This window comes from Polyergus mexicanus, unplaced genomic scaffold, assembly GCF_030449975.1.
Source record: "Polyergus mexicanus isolate NDT 795.1 unplaced genomic scaffold, iyPolMexi1.0 SCAF_15, whole genome shotgun sequence".
Lineage (NCBI taxonomy): Eukaryota > Metazoa > Arthropoda > Insecta > Hymenoptera > Formicidae > Polyergus > Polyergus mexicanus.
Genome location: NW_027223335.1, coordinates 6,850,220 through 6,862,480, shown reverse-complemented (window position 1 = coordinate 6,862,480; position 12,261 = coordinate 6,850,220). Strand labels below are relative to the sequence as shown.

The 12,261-nt window shown below is 30.6% G+C and overlaps 1 protein-coding gene across 7 annotated transcripts in view; it reads left to right on the top strand.

Annotated features, from left to right (window-relative positions):
• Positions 1-12,261, top strand: part of LOC138939776 (metabotropic glutamate receptor 8) — a 131,702-nt gene that overhangs the window by 99,014 nt on the left and 20,427 nt on the right. For all 7 annotated transcript variants that reach the window (XM_070307939.1, XM_070307944.1, XM_070307938.1 and 4 more), the window contains exons 7-9: positions 4,733-4,887; positions 6,686-6,934; positions 9,629-9,784. In XM_070307939.1, the coding sequence (XP_070164040.1) occupies positions 4,733-4,887; positions 6,686-6,934; positions 9,629-9,784 (560 nt within the window). The remainder of the gene's footprint in view (positions 1-4,732; positions 4,888-6,685; positions 6,935-9,628; positions 9,785-12,261) is intronic.

Sequence of the window (12,261 nt, the reverse complement as noted above, 5' to 3'; positions counted from 1 at the left end):
GCTGTAACTTGATGTTGATTGTTCAAATATATCAAATTCGTTGTGTGCAAAGGCAGTAGCACAAATCAAGCAATTCGACTATGACATTGATTGGATTTGGTATCGGATCAGAAAAGTTTGCGCACGATCGCATTTCGGTTTCTTGCAATACGAGGGAGTTATTTGATTGGATCCTTTAGTTCGACTATTGCAATGCGATGTTATTTCCTATTATAGTATAGCTAGCTGAGAAAAGGATTTTTGGTTACTTTTTCTGACGGCTAATCTTTTTAAGTAGGATCAAGATACAAGTTGAAAAAGGGCATACGTGCGACAAAGCTCGTAGTAAAAGAAAGCAGAAATATCGAAGAGAGAAAAACGTGGTGCGACGTAAATTAAAAATTTAAATATCTTTACGCCCTCTTCGTATGCATTTTGCATACGCGACGCAGGACTTAAGATTAGTCTAGTATTTTAATCAGAAAGAATTTCAAATGTATATTTTAATTAATTCTGTCTTTACTAACTATCGTGAAATTTCAATTTATTATATCTTCTAAACGGATGCTTTCCCTCACTTTTTTCTTGCGGCGAATTACTCAGAAGAACCTCCCCTACGATATGTCTAAGTGGCGATAAAATCGATGAGGCATAACCTTTTATATTTATCAATGATGTTTCATTATTTTGATTTATAGATTAAATTATTTAAATAATTTTATCCGTGATTAATTATATAGAAGAGATGAAAATTTTTAATAATAGTTCGGCTTTAATATCATTGGCTTGAGTCTCGAGTATAAAATAAAAATAAGTCTCAATTGTATTCTAGATCAAATACGGCCTTTTTGTTTTGTATAATATCTTAAAATATTTTCTAGATGAAAAGATTTTCTCCAAACAATTTGGAGAAACTGTAATTAGGCTGTGAAATATTAGCCACCATTATCTAACTACCCATATAGCATTAAATCAACCCCTTAGATCTAGTTTTCAGGAGTACTATATACATACAGCTTAATTGTGTGCACTAAAATCTGCATTCCTATCATAAATTTAATGCTGGATTTCATCCTCAGCAGCGAAATAACGTTGTAAGCGTGATTTTCATTTCGGATAAATGAAACTCGGAGTCACAATTATATTTTACATTTACTTTTTAATATCCTTTTTAATTTTTATATAAAATATAAATAGAAAGAGAAAGGATTTTAAAAAATTGCAATCGTTTTTATTAAATTTATTTATTATATTATATGTTTAATCTAAATTTTTATTTTATTTCCTATATAAATTCGGCTTGTATATATAACGTCCACGCAATTGCCATTAGATACTTTTTAGAAACAGCTTATCGGTTCATGGAAATTATAAATCATTAATTTATACTAGATGTACAACATCAAAGAAATCTCTTAAAATCTGTGTAAACTCAGAAATTGACTTATACTATTTGTTTCATACTACTGGATCTTGTACTACTGATGGACCTGATAGAAATTGAGTTATATCACTTGGAATAGCTCCTGCATTTCATTGACTTATACTACTGATTCTGGAAAAAAAGAACACGTACATATATATATATATATATATATATATATATATATATATATATATATACATGTGTTCTTTTTTTCCAAAATCTTTACACTTTTTATATAATAATTTAAAATTGACACACATTTTTTATAATTATTTACATCATATATACAATATATAAATCTTACTAATTATAAATTTAAATAAAATAATTATAAGAATTAATTTATATTTTCTTAATAATTTTTAAAAGAAAATTATCCGAATCGATAAGAAAGTAATAAAGTATAACAAGCGAATTTCGTGATATCGCACCGCATTCTGTATGCAACATTTGACGCGTCTGAGAATTGCTCCAATAACTGAAACGAATGTAATAAAGCGAGAAAGGAAATTTTTGAAAAGAAAAAGGAATTAGTAGGTCACCGATATAAATAAACGGTAACATTCAAACAACGATGCTGTATTTCCGGAAACGCGCGGATATTACGAAATAATGCAAATTTCTGCTGCAAGTCAATCATCGGATTCCATGAAGCGCGATGTCGTCCGGTTGTTTATGATCCCCGATTTGATTCTCGTGGGGCAAATAATTGACTTCTGCAGCGAGATTTCCAGACATAAGAGAAAAGCCATTACCTGATTCGATTTCCATGAACCGATAAGTTGATATCGATCTGCGGCTCGCTATCGACGCTTCTTGCCTGCATTTCTTCGTCGATATCTTTCTGAATTAATGCACTTGAATCCCATTGAATATCATGGTTCTTTACAGAACTCAAGTTGACGTTGTAATGATGTACAGGATTTCTTCCTTTCTACGAGTTTCCTATTGTTACAATCGGACTCGATTAGATCAAACATTGATCAAGTTGATCTTATCGGTTTCTTGTGAAAAAATTCTCTACGAATAATAATTTCAATGTCACATGTTTATGCATTAATATCTAAGTGATACTCTTTTTTTAATTATAGCATTATTTTAACGATAAAAGTTACTATATACATATATTGTATAAAAATTAGAAAGAAATTTTTCTTTTATATTTTACATAAAGAGATGTTAATTAAATCTAAAATAAATCAGGTATTATAATAGTTATTGTCTTATTTTTAATTTGTTATATAAGTAATTACATTGCATTACATAGTTGATGGAATTTGTTTATTAATTAAATCGTTAATCATTATTTTATTTAATAATATTAAATTGATTGCGTACTCTCTATTTTTTGAAGAATTTTCTTATTCCTATTCGCACAATATACATTATGTATTACAACACCTTTTACATATTACTACATTATATGTAGTAATATGTAAAATGTTAGTTTTTTTATAAATTTATTAGTAGCACGAGAGAGTCCATGATCCTCGGGACATTCTCAGTAGTATAAGTCAATGAAGAGCGGAAGCTATTCCAAGTGATATAACTCAATTTCTATCAGTCCCATCAGTAGTACAAGATCCAGTAGTATGAAACAAATAGTATAAGTCAATTTCTAAATTTACACAGATTTTAAGAGATTTCTTTGATATTGCTAGTACAAATTAATGATTTAATTACTAAAACATTTTTATATTTGCATATTATCTATAGTAATACAATTATTAGCTTTTCTATAAATTTGTCAGTAGTACAGGTCAATAATCATTGAAACATTTTCAGTAGTATAAGTCAATAAAACGCAGATACCATTTCAAGTGGTATAAGTCAATTTCTATTAGTTCCATCAGAGTAGTATAAGACCAGCGATGTGAAGCAAAGGTAGTATAAATCAATTTCTGAATTTATACAGATTTTAATTGATATCTCTGATATTACTAATAATAAATTACTGCTCTGTCTAATAATATATACCTATTATAATTGAAGTTTAATAAGAACTAGAATGACATTATAAAACTACAATCAATATCGAAACAACAATTATATTGTGCAATTGAGCACTTTTTTTCTTTTTTTTTCTTCCGACATATTGATTATATATATACAGGGTGTCCCATTTTAATCTCCTCAGGCAAATATCTCAAAAACCAAGCCCGGAAGAGAAAAATGTTTCAGACAAAAGTTATTTGGTTTCGAGAGGGTCATAAGATGGTGACAATGATTTGACCTTGGAAAATCATTTGAAGGTCATGTGAAGGTCAACTTTAAAATCTTAAATAGAAACCTCCATTTTTTATTTAGTATTCTTATAGCTGACATCGAGAGCTTTCCAAAACACTATAATAAAGTATTTTTTTATTAAATACTTTTGTACTTTTTGAGTTATTTTATATTTTAATCTGACATATTTTGATATAAAAAATTAAATATCTCGTAAAATATTTAGTTTTTGATAATCTTACCGTAATACTTCTATGTGCAGAATAATGAGACAAATCAATTAGTATAAAAAAAAATTGTTTTTAAGAAAATTATTTACAATGTATTTTTTAAAACAATTATTTGTTTTTTTTGACACTAATTAATTTGTCTCATTATTCTTTACATAAAAGTATTACGGTAAGATTATCGAAAACTGAATATTTTACGAAATATTTTATTTTTCATCTCAAAATATGTCAGATTAAAATATAAAATAACTCAAAAAGTGCTTAATGAAAAAATACTTTATTATAGTGTTTTGGAAAGCTCTCGATGTCAGCTACAAGAATACTAAATAAAAAGTGGGGGTTTCTTAAGGTTTTAAAGTGGACCTTCACATGACCTTCAAATGATTTTCCAAGGTCAAACCAATGGTACCATCTTATGGACCTCTCGAAACCAAACAACTTTTGTCTGAAACATTTTTCTCTTCCGGGCTTGGTTTTTGAGATATTTGTCTGAGGAGATTAAAATGGGACATCCTTGTTATTTTTTATAAATTCAAAGACATTTTCTTATTAATTAGAAGTGTTTTTATTCTAAATGTGTTATTCTTATTAATTAGAAGACATGTGATATTACAAATTTATAAACATTTCCACTATAAAAAATTAGCAATAAAAAATCTCGCTATTTACAGAAAATGTAAATTATATTACAAGCATAATAAAAGAAAGGAAAACAAGAAATAATGTTTTGTTATTATAATAATAATATGGTGAATTGTAGCAACTATTTGCAGGTCTTACAAGATCTCTATTGTATTTGTCGCGTGTTAATGCTAGCCGGGATCATCATTGCTCATAATTCATTCTTATCGCACGGCTTATCTCGTTGCAGGAAGCTGCTTCAGGCAACGGTAAGGGCCAATCGCACGGGCCATTTCATGTGGGTGGGTAGCGATTCGTGGGGCGCTAAAGTTCATCCAGTTCGAGATCAAGAGTTCGCGGCGGAAGGTGCCATCACAATTCTGCCCTATAGAAATGCCCTGGAAGGTAAACGACCCTTTACTATGCTCGTGCGTGACCCTATTATAATCGGATTAATTAAGAGAAGGTTTACTTTGAGTTTACTCTAATTCAGAGACAAACAAAGTAATAATAGTTGAAATTGATAAATTTTCGTATAAAATAAGATATTAGAATAGAGAAAATATGTAAATAGGAATGAGTATGATAAATAGGAGTAAGCTTAATAAATTAAATAAACCGTATTATAGATAACATAAATAATATATAGATATGGATATGTAGATTAAAAAATTTTTTGATTAAGAGAATTTAATAAAAAGGGAGGAAAGGGATTCGATCTTTGCAGCTAAATTAGAAAATTTTGCGTTGACCAGTACATAATATTTTTCTAAAACTTATTTATATTGAGAATAATATGATAATACTATTGTAGTTTATAGATATTCTACATTTATCTTCTATCAACGAGTCGTATCGAAAAATCCTTTATGATATATTTTATTATAGATCCGCTAAGTGACGTATGATGATATAGTTGATTTTCTGACAGATAGTCTTGTATCATTTTCATCCCTTTATTTCGGCAAAGACACGTGCTCGTGTGTAAAAAAAAAAATAATAAAAATGTATTATACGCGAAAGAGCTTTCAGTTTCATTATATCGCGTTAAATGTTAGCATAAAAAAACTGTTTTTATAATAATAATAATAATAATAATTTTTCCGACAAAAATTATCTAATAACTTTCGGAAGAAAGATTCGTGGGTTTGTTTCGCACTTTTCTCTTCGTTTCTTTATTAGAATAAAACTAATATCTTATTTTTAATGGATTAGAAAGCAAACAATTTTTAAAGTCTTTTATTAAAGAAGGAAAATCTTTATAATAAAATATTCAAAGTAAATTTTCTTTCAAGCATTTATAATTTCGTAATAAAATCAATGAAAATGCTTTCTAATGTTTAAAATGTTAGTTCTATTAATTCGTTTCGTTCTCAACACATCTGACTTGCTTTATCGTGCCATAATCGAATTTCCTTGTCATTGTAGTTGCTTATTGTATAACTTCGTTGCCATTATAGCGATATTGTTTCAACTTTGACTTACCGCTCATTAATCTTGCATAACAAGTGAATAATATTTTCCGCCACCGATTATGTCACATCATCCACGACTCGTCATTAACAATGTTATCTGTATGTTATATCTATATCTATATTATATATTATATCTATATTAGAGGAGTATAAGCAACGAGCGGCATTTTCGTTTCGCATCAAATAATTAATAGGAATGTCAAACCCTCGTTAATCGAATCAAATGAAATTATGATTTTTCGAGTGTCAAAAAAAAAAGATGAAGATCACGAGTTCATTAATTCTGTTAGATTTAAGAAAACAAATATGCTGAGATACAAAAGATATAATTTTCACGATTGCTCTTCGTCATCAGATTTTAATCTATAATTTTCTGAAGTAAATTTACCAATATTTTCCCGTTTAATGGATTTTGCAAATGTATTTTTTTATCAGAATAATATCATAATAAAATGGAAAGAAGATTAAAACGGTTACGTCAACTGAGACTTTAATATATTTAATTTTACATTATTATTAATAAAAGTTCAGGTATACATACAGGGTACATATTATAAAAGGTTCGAAATTAAAAATTTAGTCTCAAAATTAAATTTCTCTAGTAAAACGTTTCTTATTCCAATTTTATCACGACCAAAGGTAGAAAATGTTTTTCCAGCAAGAAAATATAATGCATCGAAGCTATTGAACGACTCGGCTGTAACAAGTGTGATTCGATTCTGCTATAGATTTCGACGAATACTACTTGAACTTGCGGCCAAGAATGGGCGACGAGTGTCGCGGGCAGACAGAGAACAATGTTCCCCATAAATCGTTGCCGGAAAAGATGGTGAATTGTCGGAATATCTGGTTCCGGGAGTTTTGGTCGCAGCATCATAAATGCACTTTCAGCGCGAATGCATCGAGCGACGTGACGCGTTGCACCGGCGACGAGATCCTCGTCGATTACGAACAGGAGGGTCTGGTGCCTTTTGTCGGTAACGTATAGAATTTTCTTATTGTTATTGACATTTTTCGGAGCGTCTGTTTCATTTTTATGTGATGGCAGTTGTGATTTATTTTGACAGTAATTGAAAATTGTCACATTTATATTTTTTTAGTTCCGCAAATCTATAATTATTGAAAGTCACGCAAGTCAGCTCATACGATATTGTTAATTAAATTTTTTTCTAAAATATGAGAATTTCCATTACTTGAACAGATTTGGAATTTACTATTCTAACGCTGGAGGCTACTAATTTTTATGAAAAACTTCATTTGACTTTTTCGATTTATTATTCTCGATTGTACGATTAAATTAGCACATTGGTTACGATTTCATCTAAATCGACAAAAAAAGAATTACTTATAGATAAACTGTTCCCTTTCATGCTGTGGCGATTAATTAATTGCGGAAAGCGCGAATCCTGCGCGAAAGGGAACACTTGACGGTCGTTTATATCCTAAAGTGCGAAAAAAAAAAGATCAGTGCGGAAGGAAGGACGAGAGAAGTAAGACGAGCGGAAAGATAGCTATCGGGAGGAAGAGTGATAAGAAGAGAAGCATTTCTCGGCAACCCTCCAACTTTTCGTCACCCTTCGACCATTTTTCTAGACCAAAAACAGAGAAACGGGAAAGACTTGGCCGTCTCCGTTCGACGATCGTAATTCCGACAATATATGACGAGGCTTACGTCATTCGATGAGATAACTGCGCGCCTCAATCGATTATTTACTGCGCGATTTCGTTTTATCAGGACGTAACCGCGATCTCCTATTTCATACATTATCTATTCCATTTTGCATTGTATACACGGGCAATTGGCAAACGCGATTCTATTAATGAGTGTGCCTACATTTTCTTTTTTGCTAAACATAGAGATTTGAAAAATACAATGTTTAATATAATATTTTTTTTTTTAAATATCAATCAATAAAATTTTCAATCAATAAAATCTTTAATTTTATTCTTGTATTTAAATATATATACATACATACATATATATACAGGATGTCCCATTTTAAAGGACCCACTCAAATATCTCAGAAACACTGCGTTAAATCGAAAAATGTTTTAAACAAAAGTTGTGTGGCTTCAAGGCGGCCGTAAGATGGTGACAATGGTTTGACCTTGGAAAATCATTTGAAGGTCATGTGAAGGTCAACTTTAAAATCTTAAATGAAAACCACCATTTTTTATTTATTATTCTTGTAGCTGACATCGAGAACTTTCCAAAACACTATAATAAAGTATTTTTTCATTAAGTACTTTTTGAGTTATTTTATATTTTAAAAAATCTGACATATTTTGATATGAAAAATAAAATATTTCGTAAAATATTCATTTTTCGATAATTTTACCGTAATACTTCTCAAAAATTATTTCAGCCTTAAAATTTTTATATTAGAATTCTTGACTCTCTCATTTTATCTCCGGAATACGCTATTAAAGCGAATTATTTAAATCTATTGAAATGAATAAATCCAAAAATATGGAAATACGACAGAATTCGAGAAAACATAAATTCGGCACAATTAATCCCAGATTACTATTCCGTAAGCGTTCGCCAATATTTATGATTAACCGCAGCTGACTATAACTCGCGACGATTAAATTGCGCACTTTCGATGCAGACAGGAGAAACTTTCGTGTGACAAACTTTCGCGAAGCCGCGACAAGAGGAAAGAGAGAAACAGCAATGCAAGTTGAGAAAAGCAATTATAGTTTTTGCGTTAACACGTCCGGTGCACTGTCACCGTGATGGCGCGTGAAAAGTTACGCAAGATCAACGTTTTCCTAGATCATTTATTTATATAATCCTTTTCTCTCTCTCTCTCTCTCTCTCTCTCTCTCTCTCTCTCTCTCTCTCTCTCTCTCTCTTTTCTTTTGTCTTCCTTCCTCTACTTTCTATTGTTTCACTCCTCTTGAGATAAATGACAAGGTCTTTTCGAAACGATTGGAAACTGTGCACAATCGATTGCATCGCAATGATAAATAAATTTTGTAAATGATCTTATTAATTACGTACGAGACATTTTTTTCCTCGAGCAAGAATTTAAGCTCTTATCGAGGCATTCCTTTCACTGCATTTTTCTTATCTCTAAATAAATAAATAACGACGATGCTTGTCACATTGTATAATAGGAAACTGAATTCTTCGAAATAAATTGGAATTGATAAATTGAAATAAAAAAATCGAATTAATATATTTTATATCGCCAGTTTTTGACGAATTGGTATTATGGGATGAAGTATAATATCATTCAAACATAATAACAACATACAGAGATAAAAGCTGTTGTTATTTAGTATTTAGAGAAAAGATAATTCTCTTTTTCTTCAAGAACGTGAACGAGAAATTCTTGTCTTACTTTAGCAGGATATTAAATTATCATATTTCCACAGATTTTACAATAAACTCAATAATATTTTTAATACTTTGAATTATTTATACAAAAATAGCTGAAAGTATTTAAATTATATTTAAATACTTTCAGCTATTTTTGTATAAATAATTCAAACGCGTGTGTCAAATTATACATATGATCATAATATATATGTTTGTTTGGGTATCTATACCTATTTCAGAACCTTTTAGCATATTGTATAAATCAGGTACATATAAATATGTATAGTATGAATTTATTAAAAAATTGCCGCGTGAAAAGAGAGATTTTTAAATTTATTTTTAGTGGATGCGGTTTATGCCATGGCACACGGTGTTCATAATGTAATCGAGGATGAGTGCGTAAATAATTTCGGCACGTCGCATTATCTTTGTGAGACTCTTTCACCAGCACCGGACGGTCCGCGACTTCTCCAGCATATTCGCAATGTCAGTTTCACTGGTGAGTTACGCCAAATCTTCTAACAATAATATTTAATCCAGCGATGTATATTTAATTCGAAACAAAATAAGATACACAATTTTACTTAGATTAGATTATATCTTTAATTACATAACATCTGCGTATTTAAATAATTCAATATCATGCGCGCGTATTAGTCGCGTTTTTTGTTTTTCTTTTTAACGCGATAAAATATCGATTAATTAATCAAATATTTGTTAGCGTTACGTGTCTCGAATGCGAAAGAGGCCGTCAAATTAAGAAACTCAAATAAATCGATCAATTATATCTGTAAGAATCCTACGTAGGTATGTATCAAGCTACGACCGCGTCATCGCATATATAAAGCGATCTGTCAGTGACGTCAGAGAGTGACAATCTCGACGCTTCATCGATATTGCAATTAAAACATTTTCCTCGATTTCACAGCACGTAACACTGTCACGTTGGTCTACTGTGATACAATTAAGACTGTCCCTCATTACAGCGCACTATCAAGTGGCAAATGCGATTATCCTGCCCATCCATTCCACGATCGCGTATCAGGCAAGATCTATTGCGCAATATATTCAAACTTTTTCCCCCTAACTTTTTCAATATTTTCCAAATACCGATCTATCTTTTAATCCCGTGTTAATACGTCTTTGTTCACTTTTTTAATTCTCCAGGCATTGGTGCATTATCTTTCTCTTTCTCCTTCTCTCTCTCTCTCTTTCTCGCTCCCTCGAGAGATCCTAGTTTATACAATATTAACTTATCAAAATATTTTATCTTAAAATAGAGAGGGAGAACACTCGTTTATCAATATTAGCAGTATAAATAGAGGTTAATCTTCAAAGTAAACTGCAGAATATAAGTATATGGAAACCGATACATCAGTAACAGACGTTTATTCTTCGCTTAATCGCTATTCAACATTTTCTGAGCAAAGCTTTAATTTGAAGACGGGAATACAAGATTGTTTACATAAAATTAGAAAATTATTGTACAAATATATAGAAGAGTAATAAAAATCTGTTTCTTAATCGTTGAACTTCTCTCAATTTACTTTAATCAAAACACACACACACATACTTTATCTTAATACTTGAGTTTTAAAACGCTTAAAGAGGAAATATTATAATGAATGAAGATCCACATTTTTCATCATAATTTTCTAAATAAATCTTATGATATTCTCTGAAGTTCTCTAACGCCGTTTTAAAAGCAGTCTGTAAAAGTAAAATAAGAGGGAGTTTATTTATTTTATAAATATTTCTTTCTCTCTCCAGATCAAATCTAATTACACAAATTTTCCGATAACTATAAAAGAATATTGTTTTTTCCCAATGCATTACCTAACCTAACCTAACCTAACCTAACCAAGATTTAATTCTATTTGTTTGCGCTTTTGATGCGAAACCAATCTACGGATAAGACACAATGATGGAAATAAAAATATCAATTATTAAATCGGCCGGAATAGTTTGATAGTATTTTAATTATTCATTTTATTACATGCTGAATAATATGCGAATCCAACATGCGTCAAGTATCCCACAAGTGATCTTACAAATATAAAACACAATGGATTGTATTTATGTCTATACATTGTTCTCGATAATTAGGTTTTAAGAAAGAAAGTTATAGTGGCGAACGCACGCTCTCTGAAAAGAGTCTGGTTTAAACTTTGCGGTGTTATCTGGATTTCTCTCAATCCGAAGAAAACCGCGCCCTCGGTTGTTTAATCTCCAAGAGAGAAAGGCTATGCATTTCAAGTACTCTCATTGTTCCTCGCAACATTTTTACAGATAAGCTGACAGTAAAACCGACCGCACCAAGAACGAAACATTTCACTCAATATTGCCCTTTTTTATTTTCCTTCTTTTATTTCATTATTCTGGACTTACTTTATTATATTTTATTCATTTTATTACTAGTAGACAATATTTTTACAATTTTAGCAAATATTTATTTTTGATGAATATCTAATAAAAATTGTATCTATATGTCTTGGTAAAAAAAAAATATGCTCCCGCCTACGGACGCAGAAAGATATGAACGCAAACAAATATGATTTAGATGATGGAAAATCTATAGGTGGTGTAGAATGAAAACGAATGCATGATTTGGTGCTATGCGCGTAATAACATTATCCCCAAAATCACTTTTAAAAATAAAAATTATGCTTGCAAAAGTTCGCATTTTTTTTTCTCGCGCGATTGTCGCGAGCCTGCCGCTCGAACCGATATTTAATAGCGATTTGAATTAGGAATCGTCGTAACACTATTGATAAGAAAATTCGTGAAACAAAATTTTCTGACATGACCAATGCGCTATTTTTTTTTTTTTTTTTATATGCCGCAATGGTAACGATAACTTGGCATAAGCGCCACGAACTTGTTTAAGCGTTTTACTCAAAGAGAGTTAGCAACGCAAATCTTGCGCGCTTACACGCGCGGGATAACAATGTACATGTATTTTGCTTTGTCAAATTT